Source organism: Mus musculus, chromosome 14 (genome assembly GCF_000001635.26).
Source record: "Mus musculus strain C57BL/6J chromosome 14, GRCm38.p6 C57BL/6J".
NCBI lineage: Eukaryota > Metazoa > Chordata > Mammalia > Rodentia > Muridae > Mus > Mus musculus.
In genome coordinates this window covers 75,254,359-75,282,232 of record NC_000080.6, presented here as the reverse complement: position 1 = coordinate 75,282,232, position 27,874 = coordinate 75,254,359, and the positions used below count along the sequence as shown (strand labels likewise).

General features: G+C 42.4%; 1 protein-coding gene, 1 long non-coding RNA gene and 1 pseudogene across 5 annotated transcripts in view; 1 reads left to right on the top strand and 2 right to left on the bottom strand.

Moving 5' to 3' along the window:
- The window catches only part of Cpb2 (carboxypeptidase B2 (plasma)), a 41,269-nt gene that overhangs the window by 1,323 nt on the left and 12,072 nt on the right, over positions 1-27,874 (bottom strand). The window contains exons 2-10 of the mRNA NM_019775.3: positions 26,202-26,277; positions 24,530-24,654; positions 21,454-21,562; positions 16,768-16,869; positions 14,080-14,184; positions 11,434-11,544; positions 9,639-9,732; positions 7,089-7,291; positions 4,016-4,103 (exon numbers count right to left, since the gene is read on the bottom strand). Coding sequence (NP_062749.2) covers positions 4,016-4,103; positions 7,089-7,291; positions 9,639-9,732; positions 11,434-11,544; positions 14,080-14,184; positions 16,768-16,869; positions 21,454-21,562; positions 24,530-24,654; positions 26,202-26,277 — 1,013 coding nt within the window. The remainder of the gene's footprint in view (positions 1-4,015; positions 4,104-7,088; positions 7,292-9,638; positions 9,733-11,433; positions 11,545-14,079; positions 14,185-16,767; positions 16,870-21,453; positions 21,563-24,529; positions 24,655-26,201; positions 26,278-27,874) is intronic.
- Positions 53-26,804, top strand: Gm35679. 4 transcript variants are annotated; one of them, XR_874823.2, is made up of 3 exons: positions 53-2,257; positions 8,977-9,256; positions 26,544-26,804. It is a non-coding gene; the product is annotated as a predicted gene, 35679 (long non-coding RNA). The 4 variants fall into 4 exon arrangements; XR_874822.2 differs by lacking the exon at positions 26,544-26,804 and having other exon boundaries at positions 53-2,085; positions 2,197-2,257; positions 8,977-10,818; XR_001781400.1 differs by lacking the exon at positions 26,544-26,804 and having other exon boundaries at positions 8,977-10,818.
- Positions 17,218-18,051, bottom strand: Gm18147 (predicted gene, 18147; annotated as a pseudogene).

Genomic DNA, 27,874 nt, shown 5'->3' with positions numbered 1-27,874 from the left:
GGGTTTCTCTGTGTAGCCCTGGCTGTCCTGGAACTCACTTTGTAGACCAGGCTGGCCTCAAACTCAGAAATCCGCCTGCCTCTGCCTCCCAAGTGCTGGGATTAAAGGCATGTGCCACCAACCACCCTGCCTAGCCTCTTGATCACTTTTCTACATGGTTAATTTCATATGCTGTTTGTAAGAACTGCATTACTGTCATGAAATCTATGTAAAGTGTGAGGTTTTTCTCACTCAAATTCTTAGCTTATGGCGGGGTTATTTGTGCTTTAATATTTGATCAGTTTGGCATTTATTTTAGTGAAAATGTATTAGTAACTCAATTCAATTTTTATTCTTAGTGGCCTGTGAGATTTTCCAGGGCTGATAATTAAATATGGTTTGAAATGCCTCCTCTATAACATACTAGGTCTCCTTATATATTTGAATATCTTCCTGTGCCTGTTATTCCCGTCCAGTGACCTGCCTCTTCTAGGCTTAGTTCCACACCATCCTAATTATCCTATGTTTATAATATGCTTGAGAGCTCAGTGGGGTCAAATGTCTCTTATTAGCCTTACTTTTAGCATTTTACAAATTCCTCTACCATATGCATGCTTCCAAATAAACTTCAAAATCATGTCAGGATTAATAAAAGTACATCAAATATACAAATCAATTTATGGAATGGTCACTATTGTTTCCCCATCACAAAGCATGTAGGCTTCCTTCAAAATTAGTTAAGTGTCACAGGACTGCATCAACTACACAAAACAATTTAGGAAAAAATTTAATAGTGTTTTCCTAGTACCCAAAACATGTAGACATCTCCTGTTATTTGACTTTAAGTATGTCTTAGGATTTTTTTTTGTAGTTGCCACATATATGTTGTGTGTCTATGTATACACATACATGCATTTAACAACTCAAGTATAGCCTGGGCTGGCCTCATACTCTCCATATAACCCAGAATGTCCCTGAACTCTTAATTCTCCTGCTTCTTGAGTGCTGGGATTATAGATGGTTTATACAGAATTTCTAATATTTTTTAAATATCTATCAATAGTGGATGTATTCAGTCATCCATAGATATTTCTAATAATTATGATCAACAAACACCTAACATTTATAGTTCCAGCTCTTATCCTATGAGTACACACACACACACCCTAGGTGAATTAGTGTGTGGAAATTGCCTATGTTAACAAGGCAGCCATGGGCCAACAACACCAAAGGTATGTGGCCCAATCTGATAGACAGCTCCAGGAAGGACTAAAGATAAAGGAAGAAGGATTGGACTTGCTGCTAATAAAGAATTTGATAATTTACAGGGGTATTGAAACAAAGCAACTGTTGTTATAGCCATGGGTCAATCATATTTGAGACCCTGGGCTTTCCCTATGGTGCCTCAAAATCTTTTTCATGCCTTTATTCAACATCTTTCACTATCATCTGGCAGCTACTTAATAGTTCTTCTCCAAGGAATTCCACTTATGGAGGGGCACCTTGCCAGACCACTTTAGCCTCGTAGCTTCTCTCGGCTACAGTCATTCCCAGCCCTTTTATTTTCTTTAGATCGGTGAGTGAAATTGCATTTCATTTAAACATTCTTTTGCATTAGAAATTGGCAAGGCTTTATTTTTTTTCCAAAAAAAGCTAGGATAAGAAATAGTTTATGTTTGTGAGCCAGCTGGTCCCTGTTGCAATTATCTGGGCTGTCAAGAAAGCTGCCATAGATAATATGCAAATTAATGAGCACGGCTGTGTCCCAATAAAACTAGTCACAGAAACAAATACGAATTTTCATATAATCTTGATGTGTCAAGATTTAATTATTTTCATAGTTTTTTTTTCAACATTTTTTTTAAATTAGGAAAATCACTCTTGGTTCAAAGGCTATGAAGATATGTGGTGACCTGGGCCTGGTCAATGACCTGTCATTTGCTGATGTTTGTTTCCATGCTTGGTTTCTGTTCTTATCTCAGTTTTGTAAAGCAATTTCCTCCTAGATGAAACAGTTCCAGCTTCCCTGAGCCATCGCCCATGCCGGGGTGGGCTTTGGTGATGTGCCTGTCTTTGAGTCATTTCTCCTTCTTCTCCCAGATTCCTGTAAGTAACTCCCAAACTCTCTGGTTGATCAAACTGGACAGAGGTGTTATCCCTCCTTTGGTCTGATAACAGCTTCTCTATATGGAGTGACATCTATCCTCATCTCCCCAGGAATTGTAAGGACTTCAGAAGAACAGAATCGAGAGCTGCCAGCCTGCACAGGAGCTTCTCAGTAAGTATCTCTCAGTAAATATAGATTGAAAACAGTTGGTGAGTTTGCCGCAACCAAGCTCTTACTATGCATCAGGAAACAGGCTGTCGCTAAAAAGCATGCGAGGCGAATGGCATCTTCTAGCTTTATATATCACACGATAGCTGTGAGCATCTCATATGCACTTTTAGCCTTGTATTGCTGTTTCCTCCTAATTAGTATGCTTGCCAAGTATAGAACCCCCACTCTATAGAGACAAGCTTCATCTCTTAAATACTACCTTGGCTTCTTCTTTTGTTGCTGCAAGTGTGTGTGTGTGTGTGTGTTATATCTGATTGTTCATACACACCTGCATATGGAGGCCAAAGGAGGACACTGGATGCTTGCTCTATCACTCTTCACCTTATTCACTTGAGACTGGATTATTTAGGACACTGGAGCTAGGCTGGCAGCCAGAACATTCAGCAAACTTCCTGCCCCTTCCCTGCCCTCCTGCCCCTGAATAGTGTTGGGGTTACAGGTGCATGTGGCCACATCTGTCTTTGTTCGTTTGCTGGTTTTAAACAGGGATCCTGGGGATTCTAACTCATGCCCAGCCCAGTAGTGCATTTCTCAGTCACCATGGCTTTGTTCTGCCCTGTCACTGATTAAGTTATTCTTCTGTTTCTAGTCATTATGGTGACTTCACATATGACCCTGTGGTGTGGAAGACTAAAACTCCACAAGAAACCAAACAGATGCCACTGCTGTGCCCCATGGTCTAAGCTCCCAAAAAGAACCATTGCCCTGAAGAAACATTGCTGAAGGCCATGGGTGTCAGACCCCAGCACGGCAAAGAGAATGCCGGGGTGAAATAGGAGGAGAGGGAAAGAAGGAGTAAGAGGGAAAAAAAGGAGGAGGAGTACAGAAAGGCATGTTCATTCAGAACATGGCTGCTGGCAAGGGATCGCATCCAAAGATATTCGTGATCTGGCTGGAATACAGACATGACTCTAATCTCAGGAGATCTGAGTTCAAGATCAGCCTGGTACAGACCAAGTTCCAGGTAAAGAAAAGCATAGGTCCAGGCTTGGTTGTGCATACCTTTAATCCCAAACAATGACGGTAATGTTAGTTTGTAGAAGGAAGCACCAATGTTTGAAAGTGATGTCTAACGGAGGGGCAAATTGATGAATCAGAGAAAGATTTGACAGAATAGGATGTGCCCAACTTTCACAAGAAAAGAGAGGAAAGATAAGCTACTTCAGGAAGAGACAGACAGCTCCGGAAGGAGTACAGTACAGGATACAATAGAGCTCGTGAGAGCAGTAAGTAGAGTTGGGTGGGAGAGTGGAGCAGAGAGAGGGAGAAGGAGGCAGTGTTACCGGGGGAGTTTTTACAGAGACAGATTGAAGAGCGAACAGGCTGGACACAGGTAAAGACACAACAAGCAAGAGAATGAGAAGGATCCAGAAGATAGAAAAGATTGGAAGAGTTAGTTCGAGGTCAAGCAGAGTAATTCAGGGGCTGAGAGAAAACCCAGATTGAAGAAGTCATCTGGGAGAGGAGTTTAAGCCAGAGTGACTGAGGTGAACCAACCACCCAGAGCTCAGAAAGAACTAGAAAGAGTGAGCTGATTCAGCAGTAAGTCTCAGAGGCTGAGAACATGCTAGGCCTGGATTCGATTGTACAGAGGCCAGAAGCTTCCAGGGCTAGGCCTAGGTCAGCAGATGGAGGCAGTAGACTCCAAGATGACAACTACATCTAGAGAATAAAAGTTACTGTTGCAGAAATACTTACATAAACTTTCTGAGCCACTGCCGTGTGTGTACCTGGTGTTTTTATTAATACTTTCAATTGCACGAACTGCTTCGCTGGCCACTAGAGACTAGAAGAAATAGGATGAAAATGTTGGGTCAGTTTTCAGCTTCAAAACAGGACAGTTTGAACTTTCTAAGCAAACATAAAATAAGCACATTAATTGAATGCAAGTCTATATGTAAAAAGCCTAGATTTATCCAAAAAGTAAATTTAAAAGATATTAACTTTTAAAAAAAAAGTACAGTTTTTCAGTTTATGGCAATCACAACTGAATGGCTTTAAAAACTGAACTCTGCCAATACTTTGAATGTTTTCACTAATTTGCATTTTAAAACTTCACGTGGCATTTCAGGAATTAATTTGTTATGTAAAACGAGCTAGATCTTTATAACACTGGGCACTATTCCATTCCTAGACAAAGTTATCACTGTACTCTAAACTTCACTTCTGTAAAGAGCACACATGCTCTCACTGGATGCACAGTTTGCTTCTTACAAACGCCACTGTTTGTTCTTGTGTATTTGTCCAATAGCTATCAAAGACTTATCAAACGCAGGGCTACACTCCTGAGATGGAGCTGATTCCACTACAGGTGATCCCAACTCTTAGAAATGTTTCCCGAAGTTCCCACTTAACAGCATATCTTCTCTAACGTTGGAGCTAGCTTTCTGGTACTCACTATCGGTTGTTTGAAGATGCAGAGGGTTATCTGTGGCTATTGTATTATAACAGCGGGGATTTGTTTTTGTGCAAAAACGAATTTGGTTTTAAGAGCGGGGGGGTGGGGGGGTGGGGGGGTGGGGGGGGTGGGGGGGTGTTCTTTGGGTATGTAAAGGTGTTTGCTACACAGCTGGATGGCCTGAGTTTAATCCCTGGGATCCACACAGTGGAAGGAAAGAACCAATGCCTGGAAGTTGTCCTTTGATCTCCATAAGCTATGACATGTACACTTATGCACATGCGTTAAGTAAATGTTAAAAAAAGAGGTTTGGTGGGTAAGAGAGGCTGGAGAGATGGATTAGCAGTTCAGAGCACTGGTTGCTCTTCCAGAAGGACCTAGGTTCAATTCTCAGGACCCACATGGCAGCTCACAATTGTCTGTAACGCCAGCCCTAGAGGATCCAAATGCTCTTTTCTGGCCTCCCCAAGCGCCGCAGGCATGTAGTACACAGACACATATGCAGGCAAAACAGCCATACACATAGAATAAAATGAAAAACAGTTCAACAGAACTTCATTATCTGTATACATCAATATGAATTAGCGTTCAAACACCTTCCCATGCTGACCTCATCTACTTCCCTGTGGCCCCCAGCACATCCCCTGAGTATGTTCCTGTGGGAAACATCTCTGTAGAGGAGGTCTGCCCTTATGCATAGAAGACTCTCCGTGCCTGGTTGCAACAGCGAACGCCCCTTGACATCAATAAACCTTTATTATTCTTGTCTCCTTACCCCTTGGTGAACAGTCCACCTTATCCCTTACTTCCCCGGCTTTCCAGACAGCAGTGATTTCTGCTGCATTACCTATGAGCACAGCTGTCTGTGATGCTCACTGTCGATCATCTCGCTAATCCTATGGAGTTAACCTTAGCTGCGGGGTTAGCTAATGCTTCTTAGAATGTGGGCGGGATAGAGACCTTTACCCATGATAAGTAGTTGTCCTGACAGAAACCACCAAATAAGGTAAAAACCAGATCAATTCTATATCTAAATTGTGGTAAGTATCCTTTTATTTCTCTATGCGCAGCATTAATAAATAAACTAGTAAATAAATAATAAAATGATGAACGTTTCTTTAAAACATTTCCTTTAAGAATTAAAAAGCAGAAACATCAATATCTTTTATTTTAAAACTAGCTATTTTCAGAAAATATGTATTTGTCATGAATAATTGTCAGCCTACCTAATGTGGCGATGCTTTACTCTGTTAAGAGAGCCAGGGAACACCGGGCAGTGGTGGTGCTCACCTTTAATCCCAGCACTTGGGAGGCAGAGGCTGGTGGATTTCTGAGTTGGAGGCCAGCCTGGTCTACAGAGAGAGTTCCAGGACAGCCAGGGCTACACAAGAAACCCTGTCTCAAAAAACGAGAGAGAGCGAGAGCAAAAGAGAGAGAGAGAGAGAGAGAGAGAGAGAGAGAGAGAGCGAGCGAGCGCCAGGGAACAAAGATCAAGCAGTAAATAAAATCCACTAAACAGGGATCAGCCCTTGCCAATGCCAGGGCACTTCCACTCTCTCCAAAGCACCTGGGACAAGGGTTTAACTAAGTCTGAGTATAACCCAGCAGTTCTCAACCTGTGGGTGGTGACCCCTTTGTTGGGGGGGGGTCACATATCAGATATCCTGCATATCAGGTATCTGCATTACAGTTCATAAAAGCAGCAGAATTGACACTTATGAAATAGCAGTGAAATAATGTTATGGTTGGGGTCCCCACACCATGTGGAACTGTATTAAAGGGTCACAGCATCAGGAGGGTTGAGGACCACTGGTGTAACCCATTGAGAGTCCTGCATCCTTTATACCTGTCAATCCAAACAGAACCTCTGGGACCAAAAAGCAGTACGTTGACAGCAGGCTATGTGGGGCTTCTCTGAATGTCCTGTATTGTCCACTACAATCCAAACAGGCTTGTCTTAGTGCAGACACTGACTGATGGTTCTTTGCTAGCACTGGAGCTAAAAAGAGGCACTGAATAAATAATTCCCACTGCTGGCACCCACATGAGTTAGCCAGAGGCAAGCTGTCCTAGAAAGTCAGTGACCACTGTGTAACCCTACCATTCTCAGCCCCCAGTGAGATGCTCAGATCACATCAGCCAACAGCCCCTCCTGGCTTCTGCATAGTTCATCTGATATAGGGAAGCCATTCACTGTGGTTGGAATCCTCTTAGTGCCCTCCGACCCAAGCCAATTCCTGACAGAGTTAGAGTGTAGAGAAAAACACCTACCTATTGTTCCCTAAAGGAATAACTTGTCCTATCTTTTTTTTTTTAATTCTTGGATAGAATAATTTATAAAATTCTTCTAAGAAAATAATAAGAAGCACTTACCAGTTCTTCGTGGTCCTTGCTTTTGCTTCTGTTATAGGAATAGGGAAACAGTATTTGTTGGGAGTATGAGTGCATACTGATGTAAGCTTTAATGTGGTCGATATTTCTTCTCAAGAAGTCAGCCACTGCCTTCACCTCTGGCTCAGACTCAGGATAAAGTCCACAGTAGGTTTCAGAGCAGGAGGAACTTGACGCACCTTTCTCTGTAGTGAAATTGTTAATATGGCATTATTATAAGACACGTGTCCCTCTGTGCTTTGTGAATTCCCCTTATAGCTATTGTGCAACAAATCCAGAAAGATGGATAAGGGGAGACATAAGGGATATATTTCTATATTTCTATAAGGGACATATTTCTTTATGTCCAGTACATGTTGTCTGTGTTTCTTTTGAAGCCAAGTATTTAGAGCAAACTTGCTAAAGGCGTCCTAGGAGAGTCTTCCTTACAACCTGGGGGCAGCTCTCTTGGATCCTGAAAACACAACCAGGAAGGCCTAAGATGTGACTTGTTGCCAAACTTTTGGTTAAATGAGGACAGATAAACTCTGAATTTCCTTAGGCACTATAAATGTTTTTGTTTAAGGTCTTAGCAATTTAAAAATCAGCATAGTTTATTCAAAACAAAAAAGAGCCCTCAACAGCAAGTGCGACTTTAGAAATAAGTCTCTGGATCTGTCTTACAGTAGTTTGAGAGGTCATAATATGTATCCCTTTAGCCTGGTAGCCTGATGTGATGGCCATTCTTAGAATAGACAATATCTGGAATTAACTAAAACCCAAGGGACTGGGTACACCTATGAAGGATTTTCCTTGATTTATTTGAAGTGGAGTGTATATATACATATGTGTATATATGTATATTGTATATGTATGTGCATATGTATGTATATGATCTATATGCTATAGATGTAGTATATACAGATGATGTAGATATGTTTATATGATGTATATGGTTTATATGTAGCATATGTAGATGTAAACAATGTATGTAAAATATACATAGTATACAAATATATGTATGTGTGTGTGTATATGGTTTTTTTTTTTCATTCTACCAGTTCTGTTCCTCTAGAGAACCCTGACTAATACGCCTGCCTCTCAGCCTTTCTCCTTTGACCCTAATTCACAAGAGTGGAGCCTCAGAGAGCCACATTTTGCCTAAGCACTGTATACATCTTTTCGATATGACAGATGATTAGTACTCATTGTCTAGTTTAAGAGGCTTGTTTGTTGCATGCTATATAACCTGGTCTGACCTTGAACCTTCTCATCTGCCTGCCTCAGCCCCAGATTGCTGTAATTACAGATATATATCATCATTCCTGGCCCATAGCTGTTCCTTAACCATAGCATTATGAACTATAAATTTGGCTGCAGTGGGAAGAAAGGGTAAATTTGTGTCTGCCTCCCCGAGAGCAGATTGTTCCTATGATCCAAGTCTATACGCACTGAGACCTCAGCTCATTCAAACCAAAGGATGGCAAGTTCTCACTGTGCCTGTTTTTATAGCATTTCTAATATTTTTATTATTTCTTAATGTTTTATATTATTCATGAAAAATGAACTTGTTAAGAAAGGCAACATTTGAACACAACAAAAAATACTTCAAACACTACATAAACAAACATTTGCCTATTCAATTGGAAATGAAAGACTAGGAACATTAAAAATGTTCTCTACCCGAGTCTTTGTTATCCTGATGATAAACATGACTTGTTAAAGCAAGATCTCTGACTTTCTTGGTTCTGATATATATATATATATATATATATATATATATATATATATATATATATATATATTAGTTTAGGAAGTAGAAGAGACCTTTAAACCCTGTTCCTTGTTGAGTCCTCGGCCTTAAGTGGATCATCGGTATTAACTCCTGCAGGGGACAAGGAATATTGTGGAAGAGGCAGAAGAAAGAATGGAAGAGCCCAAGGACACTGAGGAGAGCTTGGAAACACTGTCTTCTGGACATGGCATGGCTTCACACCCAGGAACTCACAGCAACTATGGTCAGCTGCACACACCTGCACGAGATCAAGCCAGCGAAACAGTCCAGCAGGGATACGGCCAGAGCCTAACAGACCCCAGTTCCTAGCAGAGGAACCATGTGCAATCGATGGTTGCTGCGGAAGATGGTCGTTTTTCCTTGTGGATTTGCATTGGTAGGTTCCCCACCCTCATGCAGGCAGCACTAACTGGACTCAGTGAATTATAGAAGGAAGGGGGAGAGTAAGAAGAGGAGATAAGGCAACGTTTAGGGCAATTTGGGGAGAGTGAGAAAAAAAGCTGAAGGTAAATATAATCGAGAGTCAAAGAATAAATAAAAATCAGCTGGTTCAGTTTTCTTGTTTACAGATGAGCCAACAGCAGGAGGGAGAGATTAAAGTGATTTGCTGGCTCAAGTCAGCAGTCACAGCACTGCAATTACTTTGGATGCTTGTTATTTGGTTATCCGACATCAGCCAGGACTTCCCTGTAATCTCCTTGAAGCCCTGGACTTCTCTCACCACTTGCATGAAGAGACACAGGAAAAAAAATACTTACCACACCAGTGTTTGGAAGCGAAGTTCCTGTTCAGGTCTGTGCCCACGCAGCGGTTGTTCTTGTGAGCAGAGCGGTTCTTCCTCCACATTCGATTCTAAAAGAACCAGAGGGGGACAAGGCTATCTAGCATCCTGCTGGAGCATCCCGTCTCTGTCACAGTCCCCATCTCCAGCCAGATCCCGGTCATACTCATTCAAACTGTTAGCCTGAGCCTAACAAAGGAATGCTATCTTGTTGTGACATTTTTGAGAATTCTGGGATTTTGGTTAAGAAGGTGCTTTTATTTTAACCCCAGGTGTGAGGATGTGGGGCTGCTTCAGACCGTCCAAAGCAGCTGACTATGATTTGCCTCGTGCTCTAGCAGAGATGCAGTTTTGCCAGCTGCAGATAGTTTCTGCGACTGTGTGGCATTGGGAATTCTGGGAACTTTTGAGAGGGTTTATAAATGCTGCATAAATGAGAGGCAGGATTGGTGTTTGTTTTTTTTTTTTTTTTTTTTTTGTCTTTGGTGGGTGGAAGTGATGGTTGCATTTTGTTAGTTATGCTCAAAGAAGAAACAAAAGGAAAGAAATTAGATTCAGGGATTCATTCTCTCTCTATATATATATATATCTATCTCTCTATCTATCTCTATCTCTCTATCTCTCCCTCCCCTCTATCCTTCTTTCTTTCCTATTTAGTGATAGAGGGTGAAATGGGGCCAGGGATAAAGGGTGGAAAAAGGAGAACCCACAAAGTAGCAAAGACCAGCTACCATAGCTCATGGGTTTTAGCCTATTCAAGTATAAAAATTCATTTAGTTCCGCTAAGCAGCACCCTGGCCTTCTTATTGAGCCCTGTCTCCTTTAGACTTATTTCACGGACAAGCTTATTTTGAACTCCTTCAAAGAAAAGTAAAATAGCTTGTAACTCAGCTCAGAACTATGAGCTATGCATTTAAGCGATCTCTCTGTACTGTGCTGGTTTGGGCTGGTAATAAGTCAGAGGAGTGATTGGTGGAGACTGGGTCTTACACTGTAGCCAGGCTGACCTCAAAGCCCCAGTGATCCTCCTGCCTCAGCTTCCCAACTTCTGGGATTACAGACATGGGCCACCACATCAACAGTGAGCTTTAATTTTTAAGAATTGATTTTTTTGAGATGCACAAGGATGTGTTAATAAAATGATACAATGTCTTGGATTTTCTTTAAAATATTTTGGGTCAAGTACAAGGAGGGAGAGGACACGAACGAAACCCAGTGGGCCTTGAGCTGTGGGGTGATTTGGATCTGTAACATTCCTCAGAACCTTATGTGCTACAAGCGTAGCTGCCAGCCTGTGGCATTATTAGGAGGGAGTGGAAGTGGATTCCAGCTGGAGAATCTGCGCTCACTGCCGGCTGTGTCCTTGCATGTGGTAACTGGACATTGGCTTCCTCCTAATCTCTCTGCTCTCCAGCCATCAGGAGGGAGGAATTTGTTTGAGCCTGTGCCTCCTGCCATGACCTCCTGTCCCAGCCCCATTAGCTGAACTCTGAAGCTCTGCCCCAAACCAACCTTCCCTCCTTCTAAGCTTTTACCCTTGTGTATTTTGTCACAGCAACAGAAAGTTGACCATCACTACTGAGGCCGTGAGATGAGTGTCTAGCGGGTTAGTGTACAGTTGGTATGTAACTACCTCTGTTTTTATGGATGTTTAATATTTCCCATTATTGAACACTTTTTCTTTTCCAAAGTAAAACCTCCTCACCAAGGCCTGGGATCCCATGAATGCATCCATCCCAAGGGGCATACTTTGCTCTCTTGGCCACACCCACCTTTTTCCACGTGTAGTCATAGCCATCCACGTTCATCACGGGCATGATGTAGAAATCCACGTGCCTCAGAAGTCTGGTATACAGATTTTCTTTCCCATGGAATTGTGTCACCTGCAGTTAAACCAGGGGTGTTTAATGTCTCAGCTTAGGGCCTTCTAAGCTTGGCCTCAGTTTTAAATGAATTTTCTTCTCTACCTAAGTTGTTTGGCAGATTTCAATGTGAAAATTTAACTTGCAAGAAGAGTGACAGTCCCTTAAAGTGACTGAATTTACTGTAGTCAGACACCACGTGGAACAATGCCTTGTTCACAGCACAGATGCCATCTTATTTAACAAGGATAGAAAAATAGAACCATCCATTTCTAAACCCTACTTCAAAACAAGAAAGGAAGCCAGGCATAGTGGCGCACGCCTTTAATCCCAGCACTCGGAAGGCAGAGGCAGGCGGATTTCTGAGTTGGAGGCCAGCCTGGTCTACAAAGTGAGTTTCAGGACAGCCAGGGCTATACAGAGAAACCCTGTCTCGAACCCCCCTCCCCCCCCAAAAAAAAACCCAACAAGAAAGGATACCCTTTAAAGCCATAAAGCTTACAACAAAGATTTTAAAAACAAAAACCCAGATACAGTTCAGCATCTTTTCAATAATCCGTAGTAACCAGAACTCTTCCTGATCTTGTATGAGACCAGCAGCTCTCAGCCTGTAGACTTTGGCCCCTTTGGAAGTCAAGCGATCCTTTCATAGGGATTGCCTAAGACCACCTGCATATCCGATACGTACATTAAGATCCATAACAGCAGCAAAATTACAACTATAAAGTAGCAATGAAAATAATCTTATGATTGGGGGTCACCACAACATGAAGAACTGTATTAAAAGGTTGCAGCATTAGGAAGGTTGAGAGCCACTGTCATAGGCCAAGACTTAGATGGTTTTCTACTTAGTCCTTAGAACTGTCATGAAATTTGTTTCCAGGGCTTTCCCTCACATTTTGTAACATAGCTGTAATGCACGTGGCAGTCTTAGTAGGCACTCGCTCCGAGGTGCTTGTACCCGTCATCTGGCCCTCACTCTCCCCACGGTGACTCACACCCAGCTTAGAGGGTACATCTGTCAGCAGTCCAAGGACATCCACAGAGTTCACTCCAAAATGGTCAAAAACTCAGGCAGGAGAACCCAAAGAATGTTCTCCAGCAGGTGAAATCATGTCACCTAGAAAGCTTTGTTTTAAAATGTTCATACTGTAGCAGCTTTGGTATATTTTAGTTTGTACATTAGCTTAGAATTGTTTGTTGTCTTAAACACGAATCAAAAGATATCAGTAAGAAATAGGCTTTTCTCATTGTGAACTGTTAAAACCTACTTTAGGGCTGGGGAGATGGCTTAGCACTTCAAATCATAGACCAGTGTCTGATGCCCAGTGCTGACATCATATGGCTCACAGCCACTCTAACTCCAGCGCCAGAAGGATCTGGCACTTCTGGCCTCCATGGGTACCTGAACACTTTTGCATGCACTCACACACACGTACACATAATTCAAACATGTCGACATGAAGAGCTCCCAGCATTTAATGGCTTCAGAGAGAGGAAAAGGCAGCTTTCTCCAGGCCTTGATAGGTTACCTGATCCCAAGTGGTCATTCCTAGACATGTATACATAGGGGAAACACTAAATAAAGTCAGCAGGCTGTATTTATGTGTTTGTGCACATGCTTGTGTCCTTGTGTGTGTGTGTGTGTGTGTGTGTGAATAGCTAAAGAATAAAAGGCTGTGATGTTGAGAAGTAGAGGAGGAGACATAGAAGGAGTTGGGATATGATGTCAATACAATACTCACTTGTGGAAGTTTTAAAATAAAATATGTCTATACAGTTGTCCTGTGCAATAACATTACTACCCGCATACACACTTCTGTGCTTTTATCTATGTGAGGAAGAGTTGCTGTCAGAGGTAAATCGTGTAGACATCTCCTGTTGTAGCCAGGTTGAATATTTAAAAAGCATCAATGAGTAAATAATGCATGTCCACCAGCAGTGGCCACGCCCATTTTCAGCAATGGTGTTTTCTTTCTTAAGTTGATCAAAATGGATGACACAAGTACTCATTTGTAGGATTTGAAGTGTAATTTTACTGCTTTTATTCATTATGGAGGCTTATAGACCTCCTATGTGTCATTTTATGGACTACTCTTTATCTTATATACATTTTTTTTCTTAATGACAACCGCTTCTTCAGGGACAGAGGTTTATTATTATTATTATTATCATTATTATTATTATTATGGCACAATGAGAAGCATTATCTGCTCTGTGTTTGCTTCATGTTCTGATCCCAAGGATGGGATGTGGCAAAGGATGTCCAGACAGTTCAAACCATGATGATGATTGATGATTGATGATGATTAGAACCAAACAGATAATTGCTCCAAATATCTTTTCTACTTAGGAAGCGTATCACTTAATAGTGTGTTGTCTCTTAGTTATCATTCGGTGTGGACACTACAGTTTTCCAAGCTTCACTTGTAAGACATGAACCAAGAAGGCCAGTGTATGATATACGGAAATGCAGCTTAACTATAATCCAGGGATTCTGACTCCAGTGATCTTGGATCCCAGTGGAAAAAACACTAGCCTACGGGAAGTACTTACGTAGCCTATGAACCACAAACAGAAAGCAGGTGAAATCCATTCTCTGGCATGGATTCCACAGTCGATCCAGATGGCATTTTTGATTCTTTGTTCCTTTCCTGAGACCTGTGTGCACACAAATAAAAATGCAACACAAAGGATGTATCCTCATCCTTTCTTTTACTTTGCACTTCAATGGTCTTACCGCATATACACTGTTCTTTTGAACATTCTCACAAGTAAATTTCAAAGCCAGTGAGATGGAAGGGGCAGCTGCCTATATCTGACACATGTGAGCTGGGAGTGATATTGAAGCCAGACTGTTAAAGTCCTCCTGCCCCTGCTCATCATAGGCACCACAGACAGAAAGAGAAGCAGAGAACAGTTGCTTTAAGTATGTCTTTACTCCTCAGAGGTAAACAGTGTTTGCTGGTGGTCTGTTGTCTGCAGGAAAGAGAGAGACTTCAGAAATACAAACTCCCTCAGATTCCCCCATGGAGTACACTTTTAATGCACATACTATCTCTTCATTTCAGTCCCCAAAGGATGAATACATAACCAGCTGATTCATATATCTGATACCATTAGGTTAGGGGCAGAGGCTCTGACCTGACACACAGGATGGAGAGATGGTAAAAGTGTTGACTCTGTGCAGCAAGAATAACCAGTTTGTACACAGTGACAACCTTTGATGTCTTTAGATGGGCTCTCAAGGTCAAGCCAGCTAAAAATACCAGTGTGAATGGAGGAGAGGCTCTTATGAAGTGCATGAAATTATCAATGAAAAAGAACTCTCAAAAACATTTCCAAAATCAATCATAATTTTTTTTAACCTAAAACCGTTTTCTTTATTTTTCTTTTATCTTTAGGAATGTTTTTCCTGCATGCATGCCCACACCATGTGTGTGCCTGGTACCCTCAGAGGCCAAAAGAGAAGATTGAATTCCTTGAGACTAGAGTTTACAGATGGTTAGTGAGCTACTGTGTGGGCTCTAGGAGTCGAATCTGGGTCTTTACCACTGAGCCAGCTCTACAGGTCCCCTAACTTATATGGAGAAAAGGGAGAATTATAAATCCAAACAAATATGCCGAGTCACTGAAACAAGAAGAAAACGGAGCAAATATTATCATCTACACCATTCTCGGAAGGTTTCGTTTCCCAACCTGCAGTTAGCAATATCTAAATAAGAGGGGAAGAAAAAATGACCAATGATGATCGTTATCTAATATAATGATTTGGTTATCTAATCAAATAGATATGGATGACTCCATCTGGTCAGTGTCAGGAAAGTCCTTACTTGTCCAGGTTAGTTGTCTTACTTGATCATTCATTCATTCATTCATTCATATCTATGTACTTCAGTGTTAGGGATAAACTGCCCACTGCTTCCAACACTAACAACACTGTGGGTCTGCAGAGCCTCACACTGCTTGCACACCCTCAGGTAAGTGAGAGTAAACCTTGATGCAACCACCAGGATGCATGAGTTTTCTCATGTAGTCATTCAGCTTCCAGACATCCAGTTTTGAGATGTACACAAAACAAGAAAGCATCACAGGTGGGCATCCCATGACAGTTCCCAAGACACTAATCTGATTAACTAACTCGGTCGCTAGAGGAACCCAGTGCTCCTCATCTCTGCCTTGAGTCTGCACTGAAAGTTCTTGTCCAGGGCAGATTGAACCTGAGTTCCCAAGTCCACATGTTACCTTTGAGTGACTGAAAGTGCTTACCGATTTGCAGATATGAGATACCAATCCTATACCGCTACAGCAAACGTATTTTCCTACGAGTTACATTTCTCCAGAGCTTCTCTTTAATTTTTAAGGGAGAGAGCATGGGAGAAAACAGAACTACGGAATTGGCAAGTGTAAAAGGAAATGTGATCATGGTCATGATGCCTACAGCTTCTCCAGGATTCACACTCACTCAAGCACGATTTATTCAAAAATGCCACCCATCCAAGGCACTGTTCCTCTCTCCTTTATTTGGATATTGTTAACTACAGGGTTGGAAAAGAAGCCCTCCTAGAATGGCATAGATGGCATTATTTAATTCTCGTTTCTTCTCGTCTTTGTTACTCTACATATTCATTCATTTTTATTACTCTCTGTAGTTCCATATCCTGAAATTATTTTTTGTAACTAATTTTTAAAAATTCAATTCTCCCCCACAAGATTTTGCAGCTGAGAGTAAATAACCCCATGGGGGGAGGGGAGCTGGGGTGGCGGCTGCAGTATGGCCCCGCTCTCTGCCCTTACCTGGTTTGGTGGCACAGCTCCTACTTTGGTTTCAAAATTAGAGTCCTGCTTGTTCAAGAACAACTCAACACACAATCTCTCCTGGCCAATCTGAGGAGGTGGTGATATAAACAACACAAGACCTTGTAGAGTAGCCCAGACTATTCCTTTGTTTTATGGATATAGCAGCTGAAGCCCGCAAAAAGTGGCTTGTCTAGTTGTCTAGTGTACCGTGGACTCGGGTGAGTTGGACTCTAGAGCTGAGTTTCAGTCTTATAAACTCGTTACTCAAGAAAAAATGTTAAAGATAATTTACTCCTAAGTATCTGGATATTAAATGTAAGATGCACTTCAAATAAAAAAAAAATACTTCCTGAATAAAAACAACAAAAAAAGCAGAGGTCATAACAAACACCATTGGCGAGTTAATCTCCGACCCCGACCCGGCAAATGCCTCTCCTCACATACCTTTAAAACATAAAGTGGGTACTTCTCGAATGATGATCCGATGTAGATTTTCTGGAGCATGTCAGGATGCTGTTCAGTTATGACTTCTATCCAGGAATAGATCTGTGTGAACAGAAGCCACAAGTTAGTCATGGGACAAGTTCAAAGGGCGTCCCTGACCACTGGGATAGGCAGCTTCCTCGGGTACAGGACACCTCTCCATTATCAGCATCTAGATGAACCAAACAAGCGAAAACACTCGGGGTTCTATATTTCCCCTGCTGAAAATGAATAAAAGCAGAATTTTGGTGAATTCTAAGCATTAGGAAAATACCGAGACAGCTCTAAGAAGCAGAGAGCAAAGAGTTCATCTTTAAAATGCGGCTGTGGAGATCATTGGCTTCTTTTTATCTTTTGTCTGTGGGTGTATGTCTGTGGTGGGTTTTTTGTTTGTTTGTTTGTTTGTTTGTTTTTTACTTTATCTGCATTTATTTTTTGCTGAGTTTATTCCCAGGCTGAGTTTTTGTTTCTTCAGTTTCTTCTGGGATATCTTTTTCTTCTGTGCAACCTGCTCTTCTGGCTTTGGAACGATCTGTTCCTTCTCAGTGAGGATCGTCTCACTGTGGCAGGGGGAGCTCATGTACGGGTTAATCCGGCCATGAGCTCTGTAAGTCCGTTGGCGCATCTTAGGTGCCTTGTTCACCTGGATGTGTTCAATGACTAGAGAATCTACGTCTAAACCCTAAGTTCGGCATTGCTCTCCGCATTTTTAAGCATGAGCAGCAAAAATTCAGCACTCTTTTTGGCTACTGTCCATGTGTCCAGCTCCACTGTTTGGCCTGGGCGTACCTACCGACTCCACCATTATACCACTGGAATGGTACACATAGCTTCTTTAAAGTGACATCCTGAGCTGGAGAAATGGCTCAGAGGTTAAGAGCACTGACTGCTCTTCCAGAAGTCCTGAGTTCAATTCCCAGCAACCACATGGTGGCTCACAACCTTCTGTAATGGGATCTGATGCCCTCTTCTGGTGTATCTGAAAACAGCTACAGTGTAGTCACATAAATAAAATAAAATATATAAATCTTTTAAAAACACAAAAACAAAATAAAGTGATGTCCTTCAGATACTTGGTGGCTTTGAGGATATGCATACCCTTGATGGCCTGGACGGTTCCCCAGGTGTTCTTAAAGTGACCTCGAAGGTTTGAACCTCTTGATTTGCATGACTTTGTGGGGTTTTCTGGGTCACGAGAGTAGTGAACCATCTTCACAGGTCACCTCTGGCCGCTTACAGGAAAAGCTCAGCCAGTGCTCTTAACTGCTTAGCCATCTCTCCAGCCCAGACATTATTTGTTATTCATTTTCTGGTACTTAGGATGGAATTCAGGGACTTGTACATAAGAGACAAGCACTCTGCCAGAGCTATGACTGAGCTATGCCTTGCTTTTTAAGACAGGATCTCACTATGTAACCCCCAGGCTGGCCTTGAACTTACTATCTTCCTGCCTTAGCCTTCTGAAGGCTGAGGTTATTGGATTGAGCCACTATGCCCTACTCCACTCATTTTAGATCAGTGGTTCTCAACCTGTGGGTTGCAGCCCCTTTGGCAAGCCTCTAACTCCAAAAAATATTTACAATTCATAACTAGCAAAATTACAGTTGTGAAGTAGCAACACAAACAATTTTATGAGGCCACCACAACATAAGAAGCTATATTAAAGTCTTGCAGCATTAGGAAAGTTGAGAACCACTGTTTTAGACACTTATGACATTAAGACTCTTGTCTCTCTTTGTGAGGTCCTAGGTCCTCCCCGGGCATTCTGGAGCTCACATTATGTGGCTTAAAAAAAGAAATTCAGGGCTGGGGAGATTACTGTTGCTATAGTGGTTGCTGAGCAAGTGTAAGAACCTGGGTTCGGATCTCCAGCACCCATGTACAACTTGGGCACTGTAGAATGCATGTATAATCCTAACACTAGGGAAGGGGGAGTATGTCAGGAGGGACAGAGGCAGGAAGACCCTTGGAGCTTACTGACCAACCAATCTAGCTGAATCAGTGAGCCAAATGTCAACATGATTGCTTCGCCATAAACCTAATGAGGCTGTGGTGACCACAAAAGGTAAATATGGGTATGAAGAAAGAAACTCCACCACAAGCGGTGGTCTCACTCTCAGCTCAGGAGCTCAGAGGAATCTGAGGGTCTATCCAAACTACAATGAGAAGAAAAATAAGTTCTGAGGCTGACTTTAGCATCCCCTGTCCAGCAGATACTGAATTAGCATCTGATAGGAGATGGCTGGGGCAGACCAACGTCATTGGTAGTCTTGGACCCAGGGAACTCACAATGATCAGTTCTCTGGTTTTATCTCTCTGATTTCCTAGTGATGGTTTCACACAGCAACCCTGACTGGCAGTCATGGGACAATCAGCAAGGACTTTGTGAGCTCTTGTATGTATGCTGGGGACAAAGGTGTTCCTGAAAGGCCAGTCACCAAATTCCAACTTGGTTTCTAAGGTGCCAGAGATTTAACCACCAAAGGGTTATTCACTAGAATTCTATTTCCTACATTAGTTATATGGGGGTGAATATGTCTGAGAAAACTACTACCTGGACGAATCAATGCTGTAGTACTGGTGATTCGGCGTATTTTTTCCCACCGCTTCAGAGCCAGCTTCATTGATGAACTTACTAGGCCATCTTGGGTGGTCATGATGAGGTAGTCGTAAGTAGGTGAAGGATAAAAGAACTTCCTGAGAGTAAAAGTACTGTATTTCCTACGAATCTCTTAGAAAGGATTTGGAGTAGGGGGAAGGGAAGTTTAGAATACTTTTTGAAATACCATGGTGATGGGCTAGTGTATTTCCTCAACTGGTATATTGAAGTCCTGATGCTCAGTAGCGTAGCTTGTGTCTATGATGAAGTTCACGGGAGACACTGATCTGATCACTCTACTGCCCTTAAAAGAAGGGGAGATTAAGGCAGAAGAAGGTATGTGGGGATGTACGAAGGAAAGCCACATGTCCAGGAGGATTGTACATCAACTTGGCATTTGCTAGAGTTATCTGGGAAGAGGAAACTCAGAGTAGAAAATGTCTCCATCAAATTGGCTGTAGACAAACACATGGGGGCATTTTCTTCATGATAAAACAATAGAGGAGGACCCAGCCCACTGGGGTGCGTGTGCGTGTGCATGTACATGTGTGTGTGTGTACATGTGTGTGCATGCACGCACGCACACTATCCCTGAGCAGGTAGTTCTGTGTGGCACGAGGAAAACCCCTTTTTTCCCCAGGTTGCTTTTGGTCGTGGTGTTTATCAGAGCAGGAGAAAGCAAACTAGAACAGCATTGGAAGAAAGGCAACAACTATCTCCAAGCCAAAGAAAGAAGCCTCAGAAGAAAACTAAACCCTGCCAACACTTTGATCTTGGACTTCTTGCTTCCAGAAATACGAGCCAATACATGTCTAGACAGTCTGTGTCATTTTTGCTATGGAATCCTTCGCACAGGAGCACAGCCATGGTGTGTGTTTGCCATTCCAAGTCTTTCATGGGAATATGGTTAAGACAACAGAACTGTCTGGGAAAAAAGATTTAATAATGTATTAAATTAATAGTGCGTTAAATCATTAAATAATGTATTTCCCTCTGCCCATCAAACTCAACACAGTGGCATCATGGGCATCTTCTGCTTTTCAAGCCTCTCTGCACCAAGTTTGTCTCACGTTGCTGGTGATCGTTGCTAGTGGGAAGTGCCCTATGTAGAACACATAGATGCAGGATGCTAAAGGGAAACAATGTAGGGTGTGAAAATGTAACAACCCCATCAGTCAACCAGGCACATAGGTTCTGGAAGCAGACTGCGTTCTGGGTTAGCCAACTGGAAAGAAATGGATGATTTCAAAGATGAAAGATAAAATTGATTCTTATTATCCAAGTCTCAGTTGTGGTTCCTGCCAATTTTTAGGCACCCAGTCAAAGATATCCCGATTTAAAGGCTCCTACCCAGAAGGATAAAATGCATTCATTTGTAACATTTAAATATGAGGTGATATATCACTTTAATTCCATGAGGTAATCTGGTGATTGTGAAGAATAAAATTCAAAGGGCTGGAGAGATGGCTCAGTGGTTAAGAACACTGACTGCTCTTCCAGAGGTTCTGAGTTCGATTCCAGCACCTACATGTTGGTTTATAACCATCTATAATGGGATCTGATGTCCTGTTCTGTCTAAGGCCCAATCCTGTTATGCAGCCGTATGTACAAATAGACCACTCACATTCATATACATAAAAAAATTTAAAGAAATCTTCAAAAAAAAAGGACTGAAATTCAGATAATGATCTAAAGAGACATGAACAGTTACAATGTTTTTGGACCGTTTCAATGTAACAGTCCTATTCTTTATTTTCTGTTGTTATTAGCATTTAACGTTTCTTCCCAATTATCCCCAGAAATGACAGATAATCTCAGCCTTAGACTAGCATGCTGATAGAGAGCCAGTTTATCAAATATGGGGGCAACCTTCCCAGGGGAGACATCAGTAAAAGGATGAATTACCAGCATCTAATCAACCTAAGTGTGATTAAAAATCAAAACAAAACTCCTCTGTTGGTTATGGTTCTTCGGTAATTCCTCTTGGTTAAAGTGGCAATGCTGGGTAAGAGAACACAGTACCTTTGAGGAATGGCGAGGTGACTTACTTCATTTAGCGAGTGATACTGCTCATAGTATGAAGCGGAGGCGCGGGGGCTGACCGTGTCATTGAAAGTCTGCTGTTCAATTAGGTCCTCCACGTTGTTCATCAGAACGCTGATGAGGAAGCAGAAGGTGAGCAGTTACCAAGCACAGTGCTGGCCTTCTCACAGGGCCCCTTGCAGGCATGGAATGTGTGCTTATGGGAAGATTGACAGCAGTTCAGCAGGTAGAACAACACAGCGGTGTGTGGAGACAAGATGAATCCACAGACCCTATTGGCAGAGCCCCGTGGACACTGGGAAGAGGGCATGAGGTATGATTTCAGAACTGCCTAGATCTCATCCATCTCTACCAATATCTCTATTTCTGGACTGTGATTCGTTGGTGTGTTTTCTCTGAAAATTGTGATAGCTGATCTTGGTTGTTATCCTGACATAACCTCGAAGAAGGAACCTCAACTGAAGAACTGTCTCTACCATATTGGCATGTGGGCAAGTCGGTGGGGCAGTTTTTGGATTGCTAGCTGATGTAAGAAGGCCCCGCCCACTGTGGGTAGTACCATCCCTAGGCAGATGGGCTATATTAACCAAGGTTGCTGAATATGAGCCTGAGAGAGAGCCAGTTAGCCACACTCTTCCGTGGCTTCTGCTTCAAGCTACTGCCTTAACATCCCTCAGTGACAGACTAGAATATGCAAGATTAAATAAGCTCTTTCCTTCTAAAGTTGTTTTTAGTCTTGGTATTTATCACAGCAACAGTATTGCGGCTAGAGACAGAGACTGATGGACACCTGCTTCAATCGCTAGCAATATCTATCTTCAGTGAAGGACACGGGAGAGACACACCGAGCAGCCCTTCTTCCTTGTGTTTCACTGATGTAACCTAGATGTTCTGCAGGACGAAACATGAGCAAACTTTTGCAAATCAAAATGCAGGGAAAGATAAAATTGAGACTGTTAGCTTGCTTACCTACTAACTAGGCAAGTACTTTACCAGAATTATCCATGAGCTATAGGGCTGAACAATTTGGAATTAGCTCTCATACTGATGAAAATTTCTTTATTTAGGCCAGTGGGATGATTTTTGCCTCCATGTTTCAACTGGCTGACATTGGGAAGTTTCCTTGTAAGTTAAAAAAAAAAAATTCCAGGGCTGGAGAGACAATGGAGAACACTGGGTGCTTCGGCAGAAGACAGAATCTAGGTTCCTACCACCCACATGGTGGCTCCCAACATCTAGTCTGTGGGATTCAATACCTTCATCTGGCCTCCATGGTCATTGTGCACATGTGGTACAGAGACATATGTGCAAGCAAAATATGTGCACATAAAATAAATGGACCTCTAAACTTTTTTCATCTGTCTCTGGGGACAGCATTAACTTGGCACAGTTCTATAAGGACAAGAGGAACCATGTGCAGGTTGGCTCAGTGTAGTTCCTGGAAGGGGCAGTAAATACCTCTAATAAATCATCAATAACTCTCCCAGCATATTTTACAGAGGGTGTCCATTGGCACACCTCAGACCACGGTCTCATGAAGTATAAAGGGACGGCAGGGGGACCCTGGCTCGTGGCTCAGGAAAGGAGAACGTAGCCAGAGAAAGCAGAGGAGGGAATGGCCTCTGCACAGAAACACCCAGTACGCTGGACTTGCTTTTTTATTTTTGAAACGCCTTTGAATCACTTAAGATGCAGTCAGTGTTATCTCCCGTCACTGCACATTTATAATTTCTACAAAATCATACAGGTGGACTAAGTGGCAGTGCTGAACTCCAGTGTCAGACCCTCTTTCTAGTTGAGGGCTGGCCCTTCAGAAACATTCACTAGCTTTGAGAAGAAAGAATCCGAGACAGATTCATCTCCTTTTCCAAGAGACATCTCAACGCCTACCAGAGGGTGACGGTCATTGTCCACTTGACAGCCTCTGGAATCACTGAAGAGACAGGTTTCTGGGCATGTGAGGGACTTTCCTAGATTAGGTTAACTGGGGCAGGAAGACCATTCTTAAATATAGATGGAGGTATTCCGTGGGCTACGTACGGTCCAGCCAGCAACAGAGCTCCTTACTTTCTGCTTTCTGACTATAAATGCAGTGTGCCTGGCTCCTGCCCCCATGCTTTGCTACCATGATGGATTGTGCACAAGGACAACCCCTTCTATGGTGACTATTCTTAAAAGTCAACTTGACTACATGTGGAATTTACTAAAAACCTAAGCAGATGGACACATTTGTGAGTACCATGTAGCTAATTGGATGGTATGAAGACTCATCTTAAGTCTGAATCATTTGAGGTCAGAAGACCGACTCTATGTCTGGGTCCCACCTTCTCGTGCCAACCTATGTAGAGGACACAGAAGAAAGGAGCATTGCTTCTTGCCTGCTTTCTCCTCTCTGTCTCTGTCTCTCTAACTGACAAGAGCATCTATCCTGATGCTGAGGTATTCCTTCACTGGTATTAGAGCCTATTTTTCAGGACTCCAAAGGACGCTGAACACCAGCTGAGACATATTAGTTTTCGGAGCTCTGATAGCCTCTTCCAGTTCTGTGGGCACCAGGCACACATATGGTGTGCGCAGGAAAAATGTCTATGCACATAAAAGTAAATGAAACTCTTTACAAGTGTGCCTACTATTAAGTATTTATGTATTTATGTACATAATTATACACACACACACAGTATCAACTCTGTTCCTCTAGAGAACCCTGCCTAATACATCTTCCTTCTTTCCTTAGGTTTCTTTTGTAAGTTTTTTTTTTTAAATTGTAACAAGGAGACAACTAAATTCACAGTGATGACAGTTTTGCCTACTAGGTCTAGGAAGAGATTAGTCACAGAAAGGATGGATGAGAGGTTTGGAAGACCACTGTGTCTTAATTCCGACTGAAGTGGTAAGATGTTAAACCACTTGTCATTGAATTACTGAATTGGGTCTCAGGTCTCATCACCAGCCTGTCCCAGAAGCTGCCCCGCCATTTTTGATGCACGCCATTTTCCCACAAACCAACTATACTGTTTCTCAGTCAAAGACACGGTAGGTGCTTATCATAGGTTCTGAATACACATAGTAAAGGATACGTACTTAAATGGAATTCTGCTCACATTTAAATGCGCTTTGACACTGTCGACATCAGACGCATTCACAAAAAAGTGGACTTCCTTTTTCTTCTCGATGAATTCAGCTGTCACTGGCTGCCAGAGAACGACCTACAGTTTCCAGGGGGGAGATTGGCAAATTGAAAGCTGAACCGTACACATCATTTGCAAATGCAGCTAGGCCCATCTAGCTACTTGTCTCTAAAGAGGCTGTGTCAAAGGCACCTTTCAGTCAATCTCCACCCTGCACACGGTAATATAAACACTCATTTTGCAGGGGGCTCTTTTTACCCACTGCCGTTCTAGCTGCCAACTAGGCCCTGGAGCACTCCAGGTGCTTCATATTTGATAAGGGGATGAATACATTTATGAATACTACCGAGCTGGATGTGTCTTTCAGGAGCTTAAAAGAAAAAAGAAATTCTAAGGAAGGAAGTTTGATTATACATTGATTTTGTTTAATAAAGATTCTGTGCATTGATATTATTATCACATTAGTGTCCCATTTTTTCATCTAATGCCTCTGAATATTTACATTTTTATCATTCTACTACACTTCTCCAAAGTTCTCTTTCTCTTTCTTTCTTTCTTCCTCTTTCTTTCTTTCTTTCTTTCTTTCTTTCTTTCTTTCTTTCTTTCTTTCTTTCTTTCTTTCTTTCTTTCTTTCCTCTTATTAGAATACCAACCAGGCAGATGTAAAGATTAACTCAGTGTTATGACATATATGTGTGTGTGTGTGTGTGTTTGTGTGTGTATGTGTGAAAATGTCAAAATGAACTCAGGGTTTTTTTGTAAGCTAATTAAACAATGAAAATAAAAAATAGACAAGGAACAGAACAAAGTGGTTAAAAATCGAGACTTTTGATCCTTTCTCTAGAGATACTTCATTTTTTATCTTATGAGAGGGTCACGGACATGCTCCACTCAGCTCTGTGCCTGTCAGAGGTGCAGGTGACTCCTAGTGGCCACCCATGTGATATACAGTCCGGGCTGAGGCCTTACTGCCCAGGGCTGCTGCTCATGCCACCTCACACTACACGTAGGGTCATTCCTCCCAGAGGTGGGCTTCTGGTAACCATTTTGCTAAAGTGAAGCTTCCATTGCCTGACCCGGGAAATTCTCTGCAGTCTGAGAACTATCATCATGCCTCTCCATTCTACTGGGTCATCTTCTGCCCCGTGCAGTGAAGGTGCCTCCACCTTCTCCAGCTTCCTCCCTTCTCTTTATGATTAGCAAGCGTCCCTTACTGCTTGCACCTGTATTGGATCTCTAGTCCCCAAAGCACACTAACAAACATAGGCTCATTTACTCTCTGCTGCCTGTCAATCTTCCACAGCTTGGACTTCCGGGGAGGTTGGACCCAGCCCAGACAATTTAATAAAAGTTTCCCTTTAGCTCATGTGCCTACTACCCCTTGGCTAAGAACCACTATTCTCCAAGCAAAATATTATCAGTCTTCTATGGTAACAGCTTTGTGCTGACATGCTTACAGCTTCAAGGTAATGCCATGATATCTCAAGTAAAGGTAAAGGTTTGATTCTGGAAACCAAAGGCTATGTGATTATAGCCGGATGCCCATAGGCAGACTGGAGGGGGAACACAGTTCACAATGCTCGCAGGGGAAAAGTGCTAATGTAAATGTAAGTTAGGGGAAATACCTCATACGTTGTAGTAAGATTCTGAAGTAGTTGAACTTGCCTGGAGGTTCTTGGAAGAGCAGATAAAACCTGGCCACTGGGGAGGGAAACAGGGTTCAGTTAAATAACAACATGACAGGAATGCACACCTATTGAAGGAAACAAAACTTAAAGTGTATTAGGGCACAGGCAGACTCAGTGTAGAGGGTTAACAGCCTCTTTCTCATAGTTATACTCCTAACCAACCAGAGAACCAGAGCTCTTAAGCAGAGCACCAATCTCTTTCCTGTCCCTTCTGTGCATGCAGGTGCACAAGGACTTGTATCCAACAAATAACAAGTTTGCTTTTGTTTTTGCACACAGAGAATGCAGAACTCTACTTCGCTGTCACTGGGAATGTGAATTAGTAGAGCTCAGATGTGCTCTGACAATGCTGCTGGGATGAAGAAATGAAATTAGTACATCAGAGAGACATCTGCAACTCTCACGTTTGTTGCAATACCCCTCGCTGCTGTGGAGTCAATCTGAGTATCCATCAGTGGATAAGTTGATAAAGAAAGTGTGATAAATCTCTCTCTCTCTCTCTCTCTCTCTCTCTCTCTCTCACACACACACACACACACACACACACATGCATGCATTAAAACAATTGAGATCCTTGGGCCTGGAGAGATGGCTCAGTGGTTAAGAGCATTTGTTACCCTTGATGAGGACCCAGGTTCAATTCCCAGCACCCACATGGTAGGTCAAAACCATTTGCAATATAGTTCTGGGAGATCTGACCTTCTTCTGACATCTGTAGGCCCCAGGCACTTACACAGTGCATATACATACAGGGCAGGCAAAACACTCATACACACATTAAAAAAAAATAGGAAAATGTAAGAGAAAAAAGTGTCAGACAATGGGATTCTGTCATGTATGTGAACAGAGATTATGTTAAGTGAAATAAGCCAAGCATAGAGAGGCTAACACTATGTGATCTTATCCACAGGTGGACTCTAGAGGAGATCTCAAGAAGGGAGAGAGCAGAAAAGTGGTTACCAAAGAAGCTGGGAAGTATAGGAGGAGATGGGGGAGGGGGGTGTCGATCCTCAGATCCAAATTAGTGTTCAATGAATATATTATACCACACAGGAGCAACTATGATAAACAAGAAATACTGTGCTATATATTCACATCGCTAGAAGAGAGAATATGAATGCTTTCATAAATAAAATATAAAGCTTTGAAAAAGGGAGATACGAACTACCCTGATCCAACTAGACACTGTGCATGTGTATCCTCATGTGCCACTGTATCCCACAAATACGCAGAATTGCCATGTCAACTAATAGCAACATAATAGTGAGGATTTGAGATATAACAGAGCATTGTGTTAACAGTAGTTAAGTTCACCCCACTTAAGAAATCCGACTCCAGGTCAGGTACCATGGTGTAGCCTGTAATCCCAAACACTCTCAAGGCTGAAGGAAAATGAACCCCAGACCAGCCTGGGCTACAGAACAAATTCCAGGCCAGCCTGAGCTACACAGTGAGATCCTACATCAAGCATCACCACACCTCCACCCTCATCGTGCACAGGAGGAGAAAGACTCAGAGAGAGCTCGACTGCCATCCTTGGAGGTCCCTGTGTGGTCTTTCTTCCTCTCTCACATCCCTATCCTCCCAAAGACACCCAGCACCTTCCCTTC